This window comes from Notolepis coatsorum (assembly GCF_963971535.1).
Source record: "Notolepis coatsorum genome assembly, chromosome: 2".
NCBI lineage: Eukaryota > Metazoa > Chordata > Actinopteri > Aulopiformes > Paralepididae > Notolepis > Notolepis coatsorum.
The window spans coordinates 216,925,697-216,945,489 of NC_140166.1; the positions used below are offsets into that span (position 1 = coordinate 216,925,697).

Below are 19,793 nucleotides of genomic sequence, written 5' to 3' on the forward strand. Positions count from 1 at the left end.
CAAACAGGAAGTCATGTGGATGAAGTGGTGATCACCCATATTACTTCCAGGCACTCGCTATAGGTCCCGGGACTCGAGCTCGACACAATACATAGCGATCCGTTGCCAATAACTCGATAAACAACATGATTTGGACGTATATACTATTATACAACCTGGAAATGGACCGGGTATTTCGACATCCCATAATGGAAAACTGTCTACCCCACGCTGATCGCCCAACGGCCCGAGGAGACTGGGGTGAGTTTTAGCGTGTAATATTACTGTGTTCGATACTAACTGATCTGATGAACATATGACCCACATTAGATGAATGGTATAACGCTGCCCACGGAATTATAAACGCCCCCCCTCGCCCATCCGGTCAACATCAGATGACGTGTAGTAACTTCCAGAAGTACGTCCAGTTGGAATTTTTTATATCGCGCCGATTGCTATCAAACTGTATTTCATCATCAATATAATGCATTTGGGGCTATAAATCACGTTCTGGAGAAAGCTGCAGAAAGAGATGAAAACATACTTATACCTTAGATCATATTTTAGTATGAATATGTGAATGAAAAAGTTTAACGTTGCTACACCATGAACAATACATATAGGACCTTGAGTGGGCCCTAATAATGGCAATCTAGCAATAGAATTTAAAAAGTTATAGCCCTGCAAAGAAGGGGAACTTCTCCATGTTAAATAGAGCTGGCAACGGATGGTATATCATGAATTTAGCCTTAGGCAATCAAAGTGTTAATAACAAAGCCAACAAAGTTATTTCACGTCTTTACATTACGTCACGCCCAATTGGTGAGCATTTGTTTTCTAGACGATGGTATTTTCACCCAACCTCATACTATGCGGTTGAGCACATTAGAGTTTGGGTGTAGCAGCTAGCTTCCCCCTAGCTCCTGTGTGTCTCTCCTCTGCACTTCCAACCAGCCTACAAGTCAGCATGTTCAGCATGTTTTTGTTAGCCAGGAGTTTAGGGTCTTTCTTTCTGTTTGTGTAGTTCATCTTAGCTTGTTTAGCTTTAGTTTTTTTTTATTGTTAATTATTTTGCTGTTTGCTCACCCTGAAATCCTAAATAAACCTTCTGAAGGGCTTCAACACCCTTGTTTGTGGTTCTTGGGAGCTGGGCAGAGGGGAGTCACATTTTCATGTTGCCTAAGCCAGTTCGTAACACATGACACAGCAGTAGTTTTAACATGACAGCAGTTGTTTTAACATGACAGCAGTAGTTATAACATGACAGCAGTTGTTTTAACATGACAGCAGTAGTTATAACATGACAGCAGTAGTTATAACATGCCAGCAGTAGTTATAACATGAAAGCAGTAGTTATAACATGCCAGCAGTAGTTATAACATGACTCAGATTCCTTTATTGAGCCATTTGTGTAAAACACATTGGTAATTGTTGCAGCAATACAGTGTATGCTGCAAGTAGTTATAACATGTTATTACATGGCGTTTTCACATTCGCCGAAATGCTTGCTTGTGATTGGTCAACAGCCCCCCGACTGCGGTTATTATTTTTCAATAATGACCGCAGATTTTTCAATAATGACCGCAGAGCGCAGCTGTTCGCAATCAAGCCCACTGACACACTGTTTCAGTGCAATTAGACACTGCCGTGCCGGCGATGACAGGGGGCGGAGCGACGAGCGGAGCGGAGCCAGAACACAGAGGCTGCCCGCGATAATAATAATCACTTTATTTGGGCTGACAGAGCCACAGAACAACTGCAATTTGTCAAATGAATTAGGTATATTGTTAGTAAGTTAGCCATGTAATAAGCGGGATAATGTATAGCCTACTCGGTCATTGTCGCAAAATAATTGACCTTCACTACGTTTAAAACACCTCGGCGCGGCGCCTCGGTATTTTAAACTCCGTGTCGGTCAATTATTTTGCGACAATGACCTCGTAGGCATACATTATCCCTTACACAAAGCAGCAGCTACTGTGGTCTTACAGCTACTAGGGGATTTCTCCCTCCACTTGTGGTCTCATTAAACTTCAACAGTATCGGAGGCAGTGAGCTTAGACCCTCAGCATCACTGTTCCCACAGTCTGATTGGGATGGTGTTTGTTTGGGTGAGAGTTTCGTGATGAACTGCAGACAAAGCCTTTATTTTGCAGTTTTTCATACACAAAGCACATTCAGTTTGCGCCTTCTGTGTTGTGTGTTGTGTGACTTACTGAGTGTATCCTACACTACTGTGTGGAACAGTGTGTGTTACTGAGTGTATCCTACACTACTGTGTAGAACAGTGTGTGTTACTGAGTGTATCCTACACTACTGTGTAGAACAGTGTGTGTTACTGAGTGTATCCTACACTACTGTGTGGAACATTGTGTGTTACTGAGTGTATCCTACACTACTGTGTAGAACAGTGTGTGTTACTGAGTGTATCCTACACTACTGTGTAGAACAGTGTGTGTTACTGAGTGTATCCTACACTACTGCCCGCGTCCACCTCTTGTTTGATGTGGTCGTTCAAATAGAGAAGGCATGTGTCAGTGGAGTGGGATGTGCTGCAGCCAGATTGGAATTCGTAGATTAGATTTCTTTCTGCCAGGTACTTTTCGACCTGTTCGTAGACTATTTTCTCCATGACTTTCGAGATGGAGGTAAGAATAGAAACAGGGCGGTAGTTGCCTGGCTCCAATTCGCTGCCCTCTTTGTGCAGAGGGGTCACTCTCACAATTTGAAGTCCTACATGAAGACTTTGAAGATAACCTACATGAACTTATAAAAGATAATAATCATGCAGATAACCTACATGAACTTATAATAATGTAGCCTACATGAACTTAGAATAAAATATAATAATCACTCAGATAACCTACATTAATGTATAATCATGCAGATAACCTACATTAACTTATAATCAGGGAACAAACTTAACTTTTTGACTTACCAGCCATTTGGCTGGTAGATTTTAAAAACTACCAGCCAGGCAGAATTTTTACTAGCCAAAAATTATAAATAGCTTTTTAGTATATCGCCATGTGTTATTATTACTATAATACTCATATGCTATTTTCAATTAATATCATAAACAACATAAGGAATATTAGCATAATTTTGAGTGGACTGAAGGAATGAGTCAGTGTTAATAGTTTTAAATGCAAATAATTTATTGAAACATAGAAGTGGGGTCGGGACACATCATATTATGTTATGATGAATTGAAAATGGGGGACCCTGATGTAAACAAGACAAGTCTTTCTCTGGTCTGCATCCCCTTAACAATTGTATGTATTGAGCTGTACTGTACTGTACCCATTCTGCAATCTGTTAATAAACTTTTCAATCAATCAATCAATCAATCACACACCGTTTCAACTCACCACTCCCGCATCATATTGTAGTCTAGTCTGTCTTCAAAACTTCCACTCCTCTCGAAACTTTTTTATATTTGAATATCAACATTATCTGTCCATCCTCAGTAATCCTCAGTTTACTATAATATACTCCTGACTGACTTCATCGTCTTTCCAAACGCATGCACCCCCCCCCCCCCCCCCCATTTCCCTTTCCTCAGTCCACACTGTTCTCTATGGCTCTGCTCTGCCTCTGATAACGTAACGTTCATTTCGGGCGATGTGGGCATAAAGGAATGGCGACGGTGCAAAGCATGTTAGATGCACTTGACCCGTTGTGAGAAAAAAGTTGAAGTCTGTTGAAGTCCGAACATTTAAATCTCTCCGGTCATAATGTCCGGTGAAAATAATTCCCTCTAAGCACAATTTGATTATTTGAATTGTATTAAAATAGGCTAAAATTAAATAGCCTATGCGATGAACGAAACAATCATTACATTTGTTTCATCGTTGCTTCACCAAGTAGGTCTAATAATGACAACAATGTTGTCAGCGGGAGCTTGGTGCTGGATTTTGCGAGAAGCATCCAGCTGCAGAGCCACAGAACCCACCAGCGGTGCCCGCACGGTGCAGTACTCTAATTCAGCCATTGGCAATTCAGCTGTTGGGTGGGGGGCGCTGCTGAGCGGTCCCCAGACCGGAGCTGAAAACACTGCTGCTCTGTGGCTCTGCAGCTGCATGCTTCTCGCAAAATCCAGCACCAAGCTCCCGCTGATGCAGTGGATTTTGGCGGGCAGATCTTAATTTCTAGTCGCCAAACATTAAATCTACAAGCCATTGGCGAATGGCCAGACCAGGCTGCAGAAACAAATGAGTGGGGGGGCATAAAATGTTCTCGGGGGGGCACAATGGTTTTTCAACACGGGTTCCCTTTTATACGTTTCAGCTGGGACAACAGCGCCGTGGCTTGCTTGGTGCTGCCCACGGTGCTGAACTAAACAGCAGAGAGGCAATTGAAAAATCAAATTTCTCCCTATCTTAAGAACATTCACTTATACAAAAACAGACTGAACGGATATATATAACAGACCTGCTGGGGCAGCGAACTGAGAGCAGGGGACACAAACAGGCTGCATAAGATGGTCAGGAAGGCCAGTAGCGTGGTTGGGGTGGAGCTGGACTGTAGCGAGGGTGGCGGAGAGGAGGAACCTTGCTAAGCTCCAGGCCATCAGGGAAAACCCCTCCCACCCACTATACACAGACTTGGCTGACAGGAGGAGCATGTTATAGGCTGAGGCTCACACTACCTAAATGCAGCACTGAACGGCACAGGAAGTCCTTCATTCCGACAGCCATCAGACTATACAATGCATCACTGTGCCTCACTGCATCACTGAGCACAGAGTGACAGTTACCATCTTCCTGGGCCCTCATTCATCAACGTGACGTAGAAAATGTTCTATTTCCATACTTAAGCACAGAATTTAGAATCTGTGCACGCACAAAAAAAAACTGGATTTATCACACATGCGTACACAGGTTCTACGCACACCTGTCTTGATAAATATGACTTTGATCCTACGTTTGAGCTTGTGCACTGTTTTAAGTATTTGCATACCAGAACCGCCCCGATTAACCATATACAGTAATGGAATACCCCCATGAAATGTGGAAAAATGGACTAAGCCGAGGGAAGCGTGTTATGTGACAGGCTGACAGATGTGTACACGTACGGTGATGTCGGATATGATATCTATTAACCATTGCTGCCTGGGCAGCGCAAACACTAATAAAGACCGTGCTGGAATATGACTGCCTTTTCCCGTTTTGTTTGATTAATACCCAGGGATTAAAGTTCTCCTCAATTTTATTCCAAATCGCGACGGATTTTCCGTCAATTTTCTACCTGCTGCATATGATTTCTAGAGGCATACAATCTATTTTGATGTCAGTATTGGGTAGCCTATATAAACAATAATACGAGAGCATATACAAGAACAATGAATCTCACTGCCATGTATGATGTAGCCTGCCTTTCAATACATGAACTTGAATTCCATCATGTTTGTGTGCGGGACTCACAAGGCTGTTGTCACAATGGGTGGTACCGGTACAGTAATAACAGTCTACACAATATCACGATGGACCATGCCATGTAGCCTATGTTCTATTATGATATGATCTGTGACGACAAATGTTCTAGAATGTTTGATTAAGATATCATACTCCGACAGCATGCCTATTGTTGTGAAGGATCAGATTAAACCGAATATATATATTTATTTATGGATATATATTTAATAGTATTTGTATATCGTTTGATATCCCTTGTATATTCTTTGTACATATACACTGAATATCCCTTTAGTCTACTACAGCCCATAATAGTTCATTCTCTCATTGGACAAGAACCTGGCGCCAGCAGACAAGCCCCTTGAGTCAAGTTCAATAGTGCCGACGAACATGTCCCAACTAGCCCCGGTTCCGCGTAGGAATACGGCTACCGAAATACGAATGGTACTATTTGTTCACCGTGCATATAAATATGGCGCAAGTAAAGTAGAACTTTCTTTTAGTCCTTTACCCTCCAACCTAGTAACAGACGTGAAGCCTCACCCACGACCCACGTGTGGTGCAGTATGGCCTATTTGGCCCCAGAATAGGCATTGAGACCTCGTGTAAATTCATAGCTGAATTGTCATAGTTTGGCACTGTACCGTCGAGTGGGACGTATTTCTATTAAGTTAATAATAGTCTATTATGTATGGTGCATCGTTCGGTTAGAGTTCTAAAGTGAGCAGCACCCCCATCGTTTCCTCGCGTTATCTAGAGTCTTAACCAGGCTGGGCAGACCACGCGTGGTGCTTTCATCCGAGGAGTTCTGGGCGAGGACGAGTGGACCTGCACATTGGATTACCTACCCGGACGACTGCTGAGCCTATACGGCATGGAATATCTATTTGCTTTGGGTGCTTTGATTTGTGGAGCGGATAACAGCCAACGCCGGTGAGTGTTGGAATTACCCCAGAGAGGAGCCCAGGTGAGACGGCGCTCAACCCAGACCGAGGCCGCCTCGCTTCTCCTTCGTTGTGGACCTACAGCCTACAGCTACCGTCTACAAGAGGGCCCAAGTGTATTCATCTGTGGATCAAGATCCTGCGGGCACTGTGTTCTGTACCTGAATTCTCCCCAGGAATCGTTGGCCAGATGGGATGCAGCTGACGGCTCTCCAACCCCCCCCCCCCCTACTGACTTACAACCAGCAGGACCCCTTTAGTATCCCGCTATAATCCTTAAGTACCATCGCTATAGTTCCCTAAAGAACCAAGTTGTATACTTGCTTCCTGCGTAACCAGAGATTGGACATTCAGTGTTGATTTGCCTACGAATACTCATTTGCCTTACAAGTGCATTCAAATCATAAATGTAATTAAGTGAATGTTGTATATACCTTTTGCTATATTAAACCTTCGACTGTTATATTTGTGTGGACATGATTTCATATGTGGGAAAGTGTTCATCATACTTAGATATCGTGTACTGTATGGCCAGAAGTTAAAGTACATCAAGCGGTAGTGGTTTAATGATACCATACTTATCAATAGTCAGGGAATTGTACCCCTCAGTTACACCTATGATCAACAAAAACGCAAACTTGAATCCCATCATCATATTTACATAGTCTGTCCACTATCTGGTGTCATTGCAATGCGTTTTTTATTCTTTCTTATACAGTAAAAAGGGGGAAGAACACTATATCGTGGGTGTTCATATGACTTGTATTCTGCTTACAGCTTCGAAATTCCACTTGTTTCGTTTAACGTAAAGCCTTTTAAATATAATCAAAACGTTCCCGTGTTTCTGTGGTCTGTGCGCAAAATAATAACGAGTTGAGCTACGCGGAGCGCAGTCAGTCAGCACACCCTGTATATTCCGATAACGCTATATAAACCATGCTGCATTCATTCTGAGAGAAAGATCTATTATTTCAAATGCTATTTATAGGGTTTTGACCATAATTACACTACTGTTGCTATTTTACAATGAACTATAATGAATTACGGTTCATACAGAACATGCCAGTGTTGAAACTAATGCACAGAAGCTCATTTCCTTGTTGTAATAATATATTCTACCAACGGGCGCCAGGTACGCATGGTCCGAGCTGTGCGTAAATATAAGCACGAAGTCAAGTTCAAGTTGAAATTGATTAATCCCACACTCTGCTTAGAAATGGTCGTACGCACAGCTTAAGCACATATCTGTGCGTAAATCACGTTGATGAATGAGGGCCCTGGACTCTTACTTTTTAAACAGCACTGTTGTTGTGAAGGGCCAGATTAAAAGCGGAGAATCTACATTTATTGTTTTATATACCTTGTATATTATTTATATATACACGTTATATCCCTTTAAGCCTGCGTTTGAATCCTAGTAATATTCACTTTCCTCTGGATAATGCCCCCTGACGGCGGCGCCAGGCAGTCTCGCACTCAGACAGGTTCAAGGGCGAGTCTGGGCAAGTCGGGACATGCCCTTGGCAGCGCATTGATTCCGGGCAAGTGGTTAGGTTTGGCACTAGAAAGCCACTTAAGTATATATATCGTGGCAGGTGCGAATAGCAGCAGTGTGACAGTTCAGTGTGATTCTAATGTAGTGAGAAGCAGTTCGTCTAAACAGAGCGTTGAGAACCACGTGCGAAGTGAATAGTAAAAGTGTCAGATTTAAGGCAGTAACGTCAAGTTCGACTTAGCTTAATGTGAAGTAAAGAGTCGTTAATTATTGTGTATCGTGCCAACAGCAGTTTGTTCGTGTGCAGCATTACCCAGCAGTTCGTTCGTTTAGCTAGTGGAACCTTAGCCAGTGTGCGTGGACTAAATACATTGGTGCCAGTACACGAGGAGGCCTAGTCGGAGAACCTACTGGACATGTGCATATTGGAACCGACGGCGGCGATTGCAGAACCAGTATTGGTTGGATTATAGTGATTGTGGAACGTACTACCCTTGGAGAAGAGCATCGTTAATACCCACTGTCGTTTGGATTTAACCACCGTGAGGATCTACTTCGGGCCGGCTTCGTGGACCGCAGCTAGCTGGCTATCATCATTGCTACCGTGCAATTGGATTACAGTTATTTCTTTGTGGCTGAGCTTTGGATTACAAGGACTGGATTCTGTACGTGAACCCCCTTCTTCTTCAATTGATCAGACTGAGTATCCGAACATTCCTCTCTCCTCCAGAGCTTACATCTCTGGGAGGAAACCCCTTGTCTCCAGCGGTACCAGCGTTTCCCCCTATAATTGCCATCCTACGCCAGGCGGCGTTAGCCTAGTACCCCATCGTAGGAATGATTCTATTCCCACTGACTTTTGCTACTGACTGACTTATGCATATTCTTCGCCATACAAGCGCAACCTTAATTCTCATATCTGTACAATTTGCTGCATAATAATAAATACCCTCAATGATATTTCTTTGTCACCGTGCCGTGTTATTATGAGTGTCTGCCATAATTAGTTGTACTGTCTGGCAAGTAATACTAAGTACATAATTAGCAGTGGTTTAATCTATCACAATCTGTAATACAGTCAGGGTTTTGTAACCCCTCAGTTACAACTGTGCAATATTACACCTGTAGACTTCAGTATATTTTTACTGTATTTATTTACTGTATCTTTTATTCTATTTCATTTTATTCTATTCTAAGGCCATTTGTTTTGTTATTCGTGACTTGTTCTGTCTAAATGTTTAATGTTGAGTGATTTGCAGTGTCAAATTTCCCTCAGGATAATACATTTCTATTCTATTCTATATCTTTGAAAAGTCTCCATTTATTCAACACTTCTGAATTCACTGACAAACTGAACTGAACTGACAAAAATAAGGTGCATAAAAAAGCAAACAAAATTCCTCCACAGGCTACTCATTAGTAGAGTGGCAAGCAGCGTTTGGGGACAGTGAAATCTTCTTAAAACACTGCCCCTCCACTCATTCCTGAACTTTTTTGTTAAGTCCTTCTCAAATGCCAACTGAATTAAATTGGCCTTGCGTCGATGAAGGCGATGTTCTGTAAAGACGTTCTTGAGGGTAGAAAACAAATTCTCACAGAGTGCCGTGCTAGCTTCAGTAGTGTTGTTGTTGACATCAGTGCCCACTAGGGCTGTCCCCGACTAAGGATTTGGATAGTCGACTTTGATTGGAAGAAAACATTTTTTTTTTACCAGGGTGGGCACAGGTGACTGAGTGGGCGGGCCCGGCCCCCTAATGCCCGCCCATGGCGCCGGGTCTGCGAATGGCGTGTGGTTATTTTGGTCCCTGCTTATAATCATGTAGATAACCTACATGAACTTATAATAATTATCATGGGATACACAGGTGTGAGACAACATGGGATTTATAGGGGATTATTATAAATGTACAGGTAATTACAGTACCTCTCACTAAGAGATACTCTGCCTATACATAATTTGATAATTTTTCTCCAAACTCTGAACTGAAACGCAACATCCACATTTATACACATTTAAGTCTACATAACACAATTCAAGAAGAGAAGGAATAAAACAGACTTTAATGAAACAAAAAAATACTTAATTGATCAATTTTCTTTTACAAATCTTATTTGCACGCCAAAGATGCAGGCGTTATCGTTTCTCTCGACTATAAACCCACAACGTTATAGGATGTGGGACTTAACACGTCTGTCTGTGAGACTCTGCGTTGGTTTCGTTTCAATAAGTGTTGTACCTGCTCACCACCACACAGGCAAAACACAGAGTTCGCTTGGATGTCATTTTGATTACTCTTCGGCGTGTGTCACGAGGAATCACATCTCGTCCATATAGTGGTATGTCCGTCGTAGGGGCGAGTCTGCGAGCAAAGCTCTTTTCTTCGTCGAAGCGTAAGCGGATTCTTCCATCTCATTCGCTGTCGTTGCTGTCGCTGTCCGAATACGCCCCGAGGAGGCTGAGAGACGACGCCTTCTGTGGGACGATGGGTTTGGCAGAGTTAGCTGCCACCACGCTGGAATCTAGAAGAGAAGCAGGAATATCTACGGTGAGATTTACAGGGTCATATAATGCAGTTAGAGGACTAAGTATTTGATGAATGACCCGCTTTCCCTGACCTGTACTTGTAAGTGTCTACGTTCACCGGCCAAATTATCACAGAGTAGTTAATTAATAATTATGGAACCCGTTCTAGTGACTAGCTGGTCCTTAACACATTCGGGGCCAACCACGTATATATATGTGTTTCGGATCCAACGCTTGATGGCCAACCGTGGCAAGGTTGTTTTAGCTTTTATTCCATTGTAATATCCTACTCAATGTCACAGAGCGGCACTGCAGATTTACCCTACTCTTGGAATTCGGAAAAGTGCATTACCGGCCAGATCCTCATAGGGGCGCTGTCTCGATAATGCAGTGTTCCCTATTACAGAAAAAAAAAAGTTTTTATTATGAATGGGCTTTTCTGTTAGCCTAAAGCTATGCGTGTAGCCGATGGCCTGGAATAGTTTTTGGGACGCTGAATTCAGTATGCAGTAAAGGAATATATCATCAGCTAATGGACATATGGATCTACCAGATGGCGATCGATAACTGGGAAATCCTTTTTGGGATCCAACCGGCCACAGGTAAGAGCGATTTGACGTAAATTACGGCCCGATCGGCCCGAACCTTGCTCTCATAGCCATCCACCCGGTCAGCGAATAAGGCTACTGAGGCTAATGCCGTTATTGGTAATCAATAATCAAAAATCATTTAGCTATGATGCCCCTCTAGCTCATGGAATGAACTCCAACAGTCCTTAAAGCTTGAGATTCTCTCCTCTGTTGCAGAGTTTAAAACCTTGATCTCCAACCTTTGTCAATCAAGTTGTTTTAATTGATTGTTATCCTTACTTGTCTTATTGTTATGATTTTATATGCCGTGTGATTTTATACGCTTTTTTTTGCTTAACTCTATATGTACACTCGACATGACTATAAATTAGGGAAACCTCTGTTCCCTTTAGAGTTTAAATAAAGGTTTGAAATTAAATTAAATGAAAATGTCCCAGGCTTTATCTTGACCAGCTACTACAACTTATAGGTGCTATAGATAACATTCAGCCACTAGATGTCGCACTAGAGCACCAGCTCGTCACATCACTTATCCAATCAGGTGCATTCCACATTGGGAAATGGGAAGTAGGGAGGGGATACATGTTATTCAATGCATGGTGGACCCGTTCCACTGGCTGTTCGCAGCGTCCCTTCCCATGGTGCACTTTTCCTCTACATTGGAAATAAATTGAATGCAGCGCCGCTGCTAGACTGGTAAGTTGCTTGGGTCATGCTTTGTGGACAGTTTTATTAAGGTTTGATTTGTCTTGGATTATTACCCAGCAAGACATCAAACTTTTGTAGTTTGTTTCGCTTTAGAGCTCTACTAACCTAGATGGATCCCTTCTTCACAAAGGTGAAAAATAAGCTCAAAGAAAATAAATATAAAGTCTAACAAAAATGATGATCTTGTATTATAAGTTCATGTAGGTTATCTACATTTACTATATTTTATTATAAGTTCATGTAGGTTATCTACATGATTAGTATCTTTTATTATAAGTTCATGTAGGTTATCTACATGATTACTATATTTTATTATAAGTTCATGTAGTTCACAACCTATAAGATACCCCAAATGGGAAAAGCAGGGCATACACACATTGGGAGATGTTTTCAACAAACAGGGTTTTTGTAGCTATCAAGATATGCATAAAAAATGTAACCTCACCAGTTCCACATATTATTTTTACGCACAATTATTGGATTGTTTGAAGGCTCATGGAGTCCCATTAAGGATACCAATTGAGCACCACAGATATCACAAATTCTTCTATGAAAGAGAGACATCGAGAGGCTTCGTATCTGATTTTTATCATCCTTACTAACGTCCTCGTATGGAATCCTCCCCCTAGACTCAGTCTGGAGGATGGATATACCAGACTTGGAAATAGATTTTGATTGGCAAGAAGTCTGGGCAAACGTTCGAATTGCGTCACGTAACCCGGACCATCAACAAATTAATCTTAATTATATTCATAGGACATACCTGACTCCTATAAGATTGAACAGAATGGGACTTAAACAAGACTCCCAATGTTCCTTATGTACAAATGGGGATGAGGGTACATTTATGCACATGTATTGGGATTGCCCACCGGTTAAGATATTCTGGAAAGAAGTGTCGCAGCAATTATCAGAATTCTTATTTCTGAACATACCTGTACATCCCTCTGTATTGCTGTTGAATGATGTTTTTCAGTTTGCAGCCCCTATACAGCTAAAGAGACTAGTTTTATCCGGTCTCACAGCTGCTAAAAAGCTGATAGCATCACGATGGTTTCAACCGGAAAAAGTTGAAAGGTATGGAAGGAAGCCGGAAGGAAGCCGGAAGGTATGGGTTCTTACCTATCTCGATGTGATTTATCTAGACATTTCTACAGCAAGAATTTTAGGTGTCAGTGAAACCAACATTGCAATCTGGTTAGAAGTGTTGGAGAGAATAAAAGCTAGCATATGAATTGTAGTGCCTGGTTAGAAACGAATGAAAATGGATGGATTATCCAAGTGGGGGTCCGGGGGGGGTGAGCGAGCAAGAGCATATGTATGTAGGGTATTAGATAGCAAGTATTAGGTATATATCTTGTAAACTACATTTATAAGGATTCAAATGGTGATTTCATTGGATGTTTACTGTTAATGCTTGTGTGTCTAATTTGATGTTATGTTTAAAAAATAATAAAAAAATAAAATATAAAAAAAAAGTTCATGTAGTTTATCTACACACAACTGCCAGGAGCCAATGAGGCGATTGAATGTGATATTATCATTTCAGAGTAGTGAACGTGTCACCTGAGCTGCTGGCAGCAGGGGTCGCCACTGGACCAGGTTTGCTTACAGCCACCGCTGGTTTCCTCCTCACCACCAGTGATGCCAGAGCCCCTCCGCTGCCCAGCGTCCCCACACTCCTCTCCCAGCTCTCTAGCTTGGCCTTCTTCACGGGTCCAGCCGCGGGCCCCTGTGGACAGAAGAGACGCCTCGTCAAGCTATTTAGAAGCCACTCAACTCCTCCTTCAATCAAGTCATGTCTCGCCTCGACTACTGCAATGCACTGCTTGGTGGTTAATCAAAAGAACAGCTTTTTAGCTAGACTTTCCTCTTTCATAGATAGAAGGGCCTTGGTAACTTTGGCAAATGAGCCTACACCCCAGAAACCCACCTCCTCCCCTCTCACTTCCTCAGCCTCAGGTGGCTCAGAGTGGAGGAGAGGGTCTCTGAAACGAAACTATGTATGGTCCACAGGATTTTCAAGTTCAAGTTTCAAGTTTGTATTATTAGTCACAACAAAATACAGAATAATTTGATGAAATGCTTGTTTCTGTATGAGCCCCTGAGTGTGCGCTAGATACAGTAAAAATAAAGTACCGCAAGTCAAATATTTTTCTCTTTTTAAAGTAATTAAGAAGTAAAAAGTAAGTGAAGTCAATCAATATACATATCGCTGCTGGCGGGACAAAACCTCATAACTCAGTAGATCATCCTCCATGTGTGTGTGGTTTTACAAAGTCTACACAATGGGAAAGCATTAAACCAATCATCTGTCTAAACCTCGTAACTCTCGGGGAAACAAACCGCGTGCGAGGAAGCAGCAGTAGCACATACTCATTTACACACAACCTGGGCTGGACCTCGCGCGGGGAAGCAGCAGTAACACATACTCATTTACACAGTGCTTATGGGCGGAGCCAGGCCAACACAGCCTGAAATCCAAAGTGTGAAAAATGTGGCTTTTGAGTACTTGATTAGAAATATAAAACAATGAATTCTTTTTAATAAAAGCTTACAGATGTGTTCAATAGACTCACAGGAAATGTGTAAAGTTGCCCAAAATAGTGCTAGGAATCTCAAGCGGTTTTGACAGCAGAGTTTCCACCTTCAGCACTTCCTCAAAAGTGTTCGACAGTGTTCCTAATCGTTTCCTAATGATATCGTGCTCCACAAGCAATGAGCCAGGGCAGTGGTAGTTTTTGGGCTACACACTGTTGTTCAGGAGACTCAGCCGCGGCTGAGATGAGAATCAGCGCTTCTCTCCTCTCGTCTCTCCCTCTGACACTAGAGCCATATGAAACCCGTTTTATCATTTTCCAAATTCCATTTTTCCCAAATTCCGTTTTTTCAGTTTTAATATTTCAGAATTCTGTATTTTGCTTTTTATGCTCATTTTACCATCAGAAATAGTGTCTAATAAGTGGGAATGAATAAATGTCCACAATTGAATAAGATATAACAGTCCATTTAATGTTTTTAAGGCGAGACACTGCAGGTGAATAGTCAAATATACTTTTTTTGTTGATTTTGAGATTTTGTTATATTTTGCTTCCTAAACATGTCTTCTATGAAACTAGTGACAATAAAACGTCAATAACACACATTTAGTTGTTTATTTTACATCATTTTGCCTTATTGCATCCATAAATGTGCACATATTTAATGGGGAAGTGCCTCATTTGCATATATAAACATAAATTTCAGAAAACTTGCAATATATTTTTTCTTAGTTTATATGTACATAACAAATTGGGAAAGTTTCATAGTGATAACTATTCAAATATTTTTTGCCTATTAGGGGGTATTACACTGTACTACACTGTTTGTAGCCTGTGTGTAGTTCTGTTCAGTTCAATAACATCATTATTATTATTATTCAGTTATCAGGCATGTGTTTAGGTTGTCTATTACTAATGGTTTGATTAGGTATTGTGTTTGTAAATATCTGTTTAAAAAAAAAGTATGGCATTTTACAATACAGAACTTTGAAGGCGTTTTCCCAAAAATGAGTTTTAAGAGTTTTTCCTCATACTCTGAGCCAGAAATCTCCACTTCAGTAGCACACACATACACCAAACCTTCCAGTTCTATTCATATCTATGTTCTGAAGGTATTTACAGAAGGGTTTGTTGATATCGCATTCATACCCTGATTTATATCACATTTTATTCCTAAAAACATGGCGAAATATGGAATTTTACCATAAAAATGGACTGAATGGAGTATTTTCTGATTTATGGAGTGATAAAAAGAGATATCCAAAATCCCCTCTGTAATAACCTTTGGCTCTAATATGTCAACAAAATTAAACTATAATTTTGAAAATGGCTTTATCCAATGTTCAGATTTCTGTCCTGGAATTATATGCAAATTAGTGCATATTTAAGTAGATCATGCCTCATTTGCATATTTAAACATACAATTTCAGAAAACTTGTAATACAAAAAAGTCTTGTCTTAATATAAGTAATCAACTGGGGAAGTTTCATTGTGATATCTATTAGTACATTTTTTTACCCTATTCACCTGCAGTGTCTCCCCTCAAGTGCTGCAACTCAAATACAGTTCAATTTTACACAATATTTTTCAAATAATATTGTGACAAAATAAAAATACACATTTCCAGTCTAAACAATAGATACAGCTAGCTACTACTGACATTATCACAATGACAATGTCAGTAGCCTAGCTATATCTATTATATTGTGATGAAATATAGTAATGCATAATTTAGGCACCTTTAGTTTAGTTTATTTAGTTTATAAAGGACAGTGTATAATGACAATCGTTTGCATTAAACAAATGGATGGGTGCACTAGATTTAGCTAGAAGCTATCATTTCCATCTATAGTCCTATGTACTGTAACGTTACATAGCTATTTAAGTTTATTTCGTTTATAAAGGGCAGTGTATAATGACAATCGTTTGCATCAAACAAATGGATGAGTGCACCAGATTTAGCTAGAAGCTATCATTTCCATCTATAGTCCTATGTCCTAACGTTACATAGCTATTTAATCACAATAGTGTCGCACGTGTTTTTGCAGGTCCAGTCCACGGAACGTTGACAGAATTTGCAAAACACCTTATCGCCGGAGGAATAAAAGTCATTAGGATACAGTTCTGCTCTGAATTGAGGGCTTATTGCGGAATTTCTTAGCTTCTTGATGATGTTAACATCAAAGCAGCCAGACGCTTGAGCACTGCTGCGTGTTGTGTGTAACCCGCTGTAGCGTCCCCGCCTCCCCGGTCATGTTTGCTTTGCACCAAACGTTCCACCCAAAAACGGAATTTCAGTCCAGATTAGGCCAAATTCTGCAATATTCCATGTTTTGCAGTTAATTCCATTTATATTGGTCAATTCTGCGATTCCGTCCGCGATTCCGTGAATGCGGATTTCATATGGCTCTATCAGACACACACACACACACACACACACTCGCCGAACGGCAGCGCTTCTCTCCTCTCGTCCCACAGACACACACACTCGCCCTACTTACGTCACACACACATCATACACGCACGCACACACACCCAGAGACGGAGCGGGTGTGTGTGCGCTTTGAAAAGGTTCCTCCCTCCCAGCGGATCTGCCAGTGCAGGTGGGTGACTGTCAATCAAAGCGCATTGCGAGTATGGGCGGAGCCCAGCCAAAAACAGCTTGTACTTCGGAAGGGGAGAAAGTGGTGCACCAAAGTACTTAAAATAACTTACAGATGTGTTCCATAGACACACAGGAATTGTGTAAAATTGCCCAAATATTGAACAATTGTGGACCTTTAAACACTTTTTAACACTACACCATATGTTACCTATTTTATTATATTTTATATTTATTGCTAAAAGATTTGCACTACCTCATTTTTGCATCTTGTACATTTTAGTTTTGCATATTGTATATTTTGTATAGTGTTTGGTCTTTATTCTTTTTACTTGTTTTACTGTATGAAGCACATTCGCAGGAGGCTCATACATAACCAATCATTTCACTAAGTACCTTATATGTGACAAATGAAACAAATCTTGAAACTTGAACTTGAGAATTACAAGATTTTAGTGATGATGATGGCAAGGTGATAGAAAATGAGAGATTAGGTCAAAAACCACTGGAATTAACCCTCTGGTTGATTTGGGTAATAATACCCACTTCGTCTGACACGCACAGCCGTACCCACGGGCGCCTGAGCAATGGAGCAAAAGGAGCCGTACTGTATTGTACCCATTCTGCAATATGTTAATAACATTTTTAATCAATAAATAACAGATTGCAGAATGGGTACAGCGTACAGTACAGTACGGCTCAATACACATGATTGTTAAGGGGATGCAGACCAGAGAAAGACTTTTGTCTTGTTTACATCAGGGTCCCCCATTTTCAATTCATAATGAATTGTAAGTAAGGGTGCAATTAGCACCGTGCAATCCATTCTTTGTGGATCCCGCCCTTAGACTAGTTGAAAAATGTTCATAAGAAAGAGGTGAAATGCTAATAGGAATGTTTCATAATGATGTTCAGTGTATTCATAAGTGTATTGCTCTCCTTAATGTAAAATTATATGGTGACTGTGCAGACTCAGGAAGGAGAGAAAGAGACACAAGAGTTACAGGTAATGGAAATATCAGAAAGTCAGCTTAAAGTGTAGGATAACATAACAAATTAAGACACAAATACTTGGATCATATATCCCCCCCTCTCTCCCTTTCTTTACAGAGTAGCATAAAGATTGTGTATTCAAACCAGTTCAGTGTATTCATAAGTGTATTGCTCTCCTTAATGTAGAATGATATGGTGACTGTGCAGACTCAGGAAGGAGGCAGAGAAGGAGAAAGAGACAAGAGTTACAGGTAAAGGAAATATATCTTTTTTCTCTTTCTTATTAAAAACTTGGCCTATTTGAAAGGAGATTGATTTAATAAAAATAAAAGAGCGAAAAATCAATATACAGTATATATACAGTATATATATATATATTAATATTGTGGTGGACACTAGATGGAGGTGTCTCACTTCAGAATGGACACTGATTGGATGGTACCAGGGAGTTGACTTAAGGGTGTGGCTGTACCTTGGTTCTGTTGGATTTGTTTGGAAGTAAAGTTCAGAGACTCGATACTCCGTCTGCTCGTCTCATTGATTCACTTCCACAATATATTATTATTATAGTAATTGGCTATCATACTGCAATATAAACAGAGTTTTATAGTGAAAAGAGCAGCTTTATTGGTCAAGATTGAAGGCTCTATATTGCAGGAAATTGCACGTACAGGTGTTCATTAAATTAAAAAAAATCTGCCGTGGAGGGGGTCCAAACCACCCCTTGCCTGTCACTTAATAATCTTGTACTTTCAACTATAACTAGGCGGCCACGGCCGTACCTGTGTGTCCACGGGTCTGTCTGTGGTCAGGATGTCTGTGGGTCTGTCTGTGCTGCTCCGCTTGGTGCTGCTGCTCTCCTCTACCTCTGCCTCTGCCTCGTCAGAGTCGGAGTCAGAGTCCTTGAGCCTCTTCACCAGAGCTCGGTCCAACATCTCCCTGGAAGAGTGTAGAGGAATATAACACGAGTAAGGAAGTATTCAGACTAAATGTAGACGTAGTTAACAAGGTTTATTTAGCTTACAACCCATGAGCATTGGCTTGAGAGACCCGGTGAAACCCCTGGCCGTGGGGTCTCATAAACGGGCTCTCAGAGACGAGGGAAGCGCTGATCTATAGTCAGAGAGGATGGGCTGTTCCCTGGGCCCAGGAGTTCAAAACTTTTAATCCCTATCTGATCGGATCAGATTTGGATTCATTCATTTCAACTCATTATGAATTGAAAATGGGGGACCCTGATGTAAACAAGACGAAAGTCTTTCTCTGGTCTGTGTGTATTGAGCTGTACTGTACTGTACCCATTCTGCAATCTGTTAATTAAAATGTTCAATCAATCAATCAATCAATCAATAGGGATTACAAGTTTTGAACTCCTGGGCCCAGGTGAGAGAGACGATTGGATTGGAGGAGTCAAGGAGGGGGGGGGGGGGGGGGGGGGGGTTAGGCTGGAGGGGGTTGAAGGTGAGAGACAAAAGGTGAATGGATGGGGATGGGAGGGGCGTTTGAACATGACTGGGAGATTGTTTGAGGGGGGAGAGGATCATTATTCCACAAGAGGAACAGGCTCACCGTTATAATGCAATGTTTTCTCACAAGCAAAGATTCAAGATTTAGTTTACTGTAATTTCTTGTGTATTTCCATACATAAAAAAACAAAACACTGTTCCTCCAGCCCAGAGCAGTGCAACAAGGTTAAAATAGAAACTAAAATGTGTATGCATGTGTAACCTACTTGTAACTGAGGGGTACAATTCCCTGACTGTATTGATAAGTATGGTATTATTAAACCACTACCTCTTGTACTTTAACTTCTGGCCATCCAGTACATGATATAGATATGATGAACACTTTCCCACCTGATGAAACGAAGTCCACACAAATGTACAAATCGAATATTTAATATAGCAAAAGGTATATACAACGTTCACTTGTTTACACTTATGATTTGAAATGCACTTGTATGGCAAATGAGTATTCGTAGGTAAATCAACATTGAATGTC

The 19,793-nt window shown here is 41.1% G+C and overlaps 1 protein-coding gene across 1 annotated transcript in view; it reads right to left on the reverse strand.

The window, feature by feature from the left end:
* Positions 1 to 9,877: 9,877 nt before the first annotated feature.
* LOC311224224 (splicing factor YJU2-like) overlaps positions 9,878 to 19,793 on the reverse strand; it is a 32,349-nt gene continuing 22,433 nt past the window's right edge. The window contains exons 6-8 of the mRNA XM_084309121.1: positions 18,575 to 18,731; positions 13,224 to 13,389; positions 9,878 to 10,355 (exon numbers count right to left, since the gene is read on the reverse strand). Of these exons, the coding sequence (XP_084165247.1) occupies positions 10,246 to 10,355; positions 13,224 to 13,389; positions 18,575 to 18,731 (433 nt within the window). The 3' untranslated portion in view covers positions 9,878 to 10,245. The remainder of the gene's footprint in view (positions 10,356 to 13,223; positions 13,390 to 18,574; positions 18,732 to 19,793) is intronic.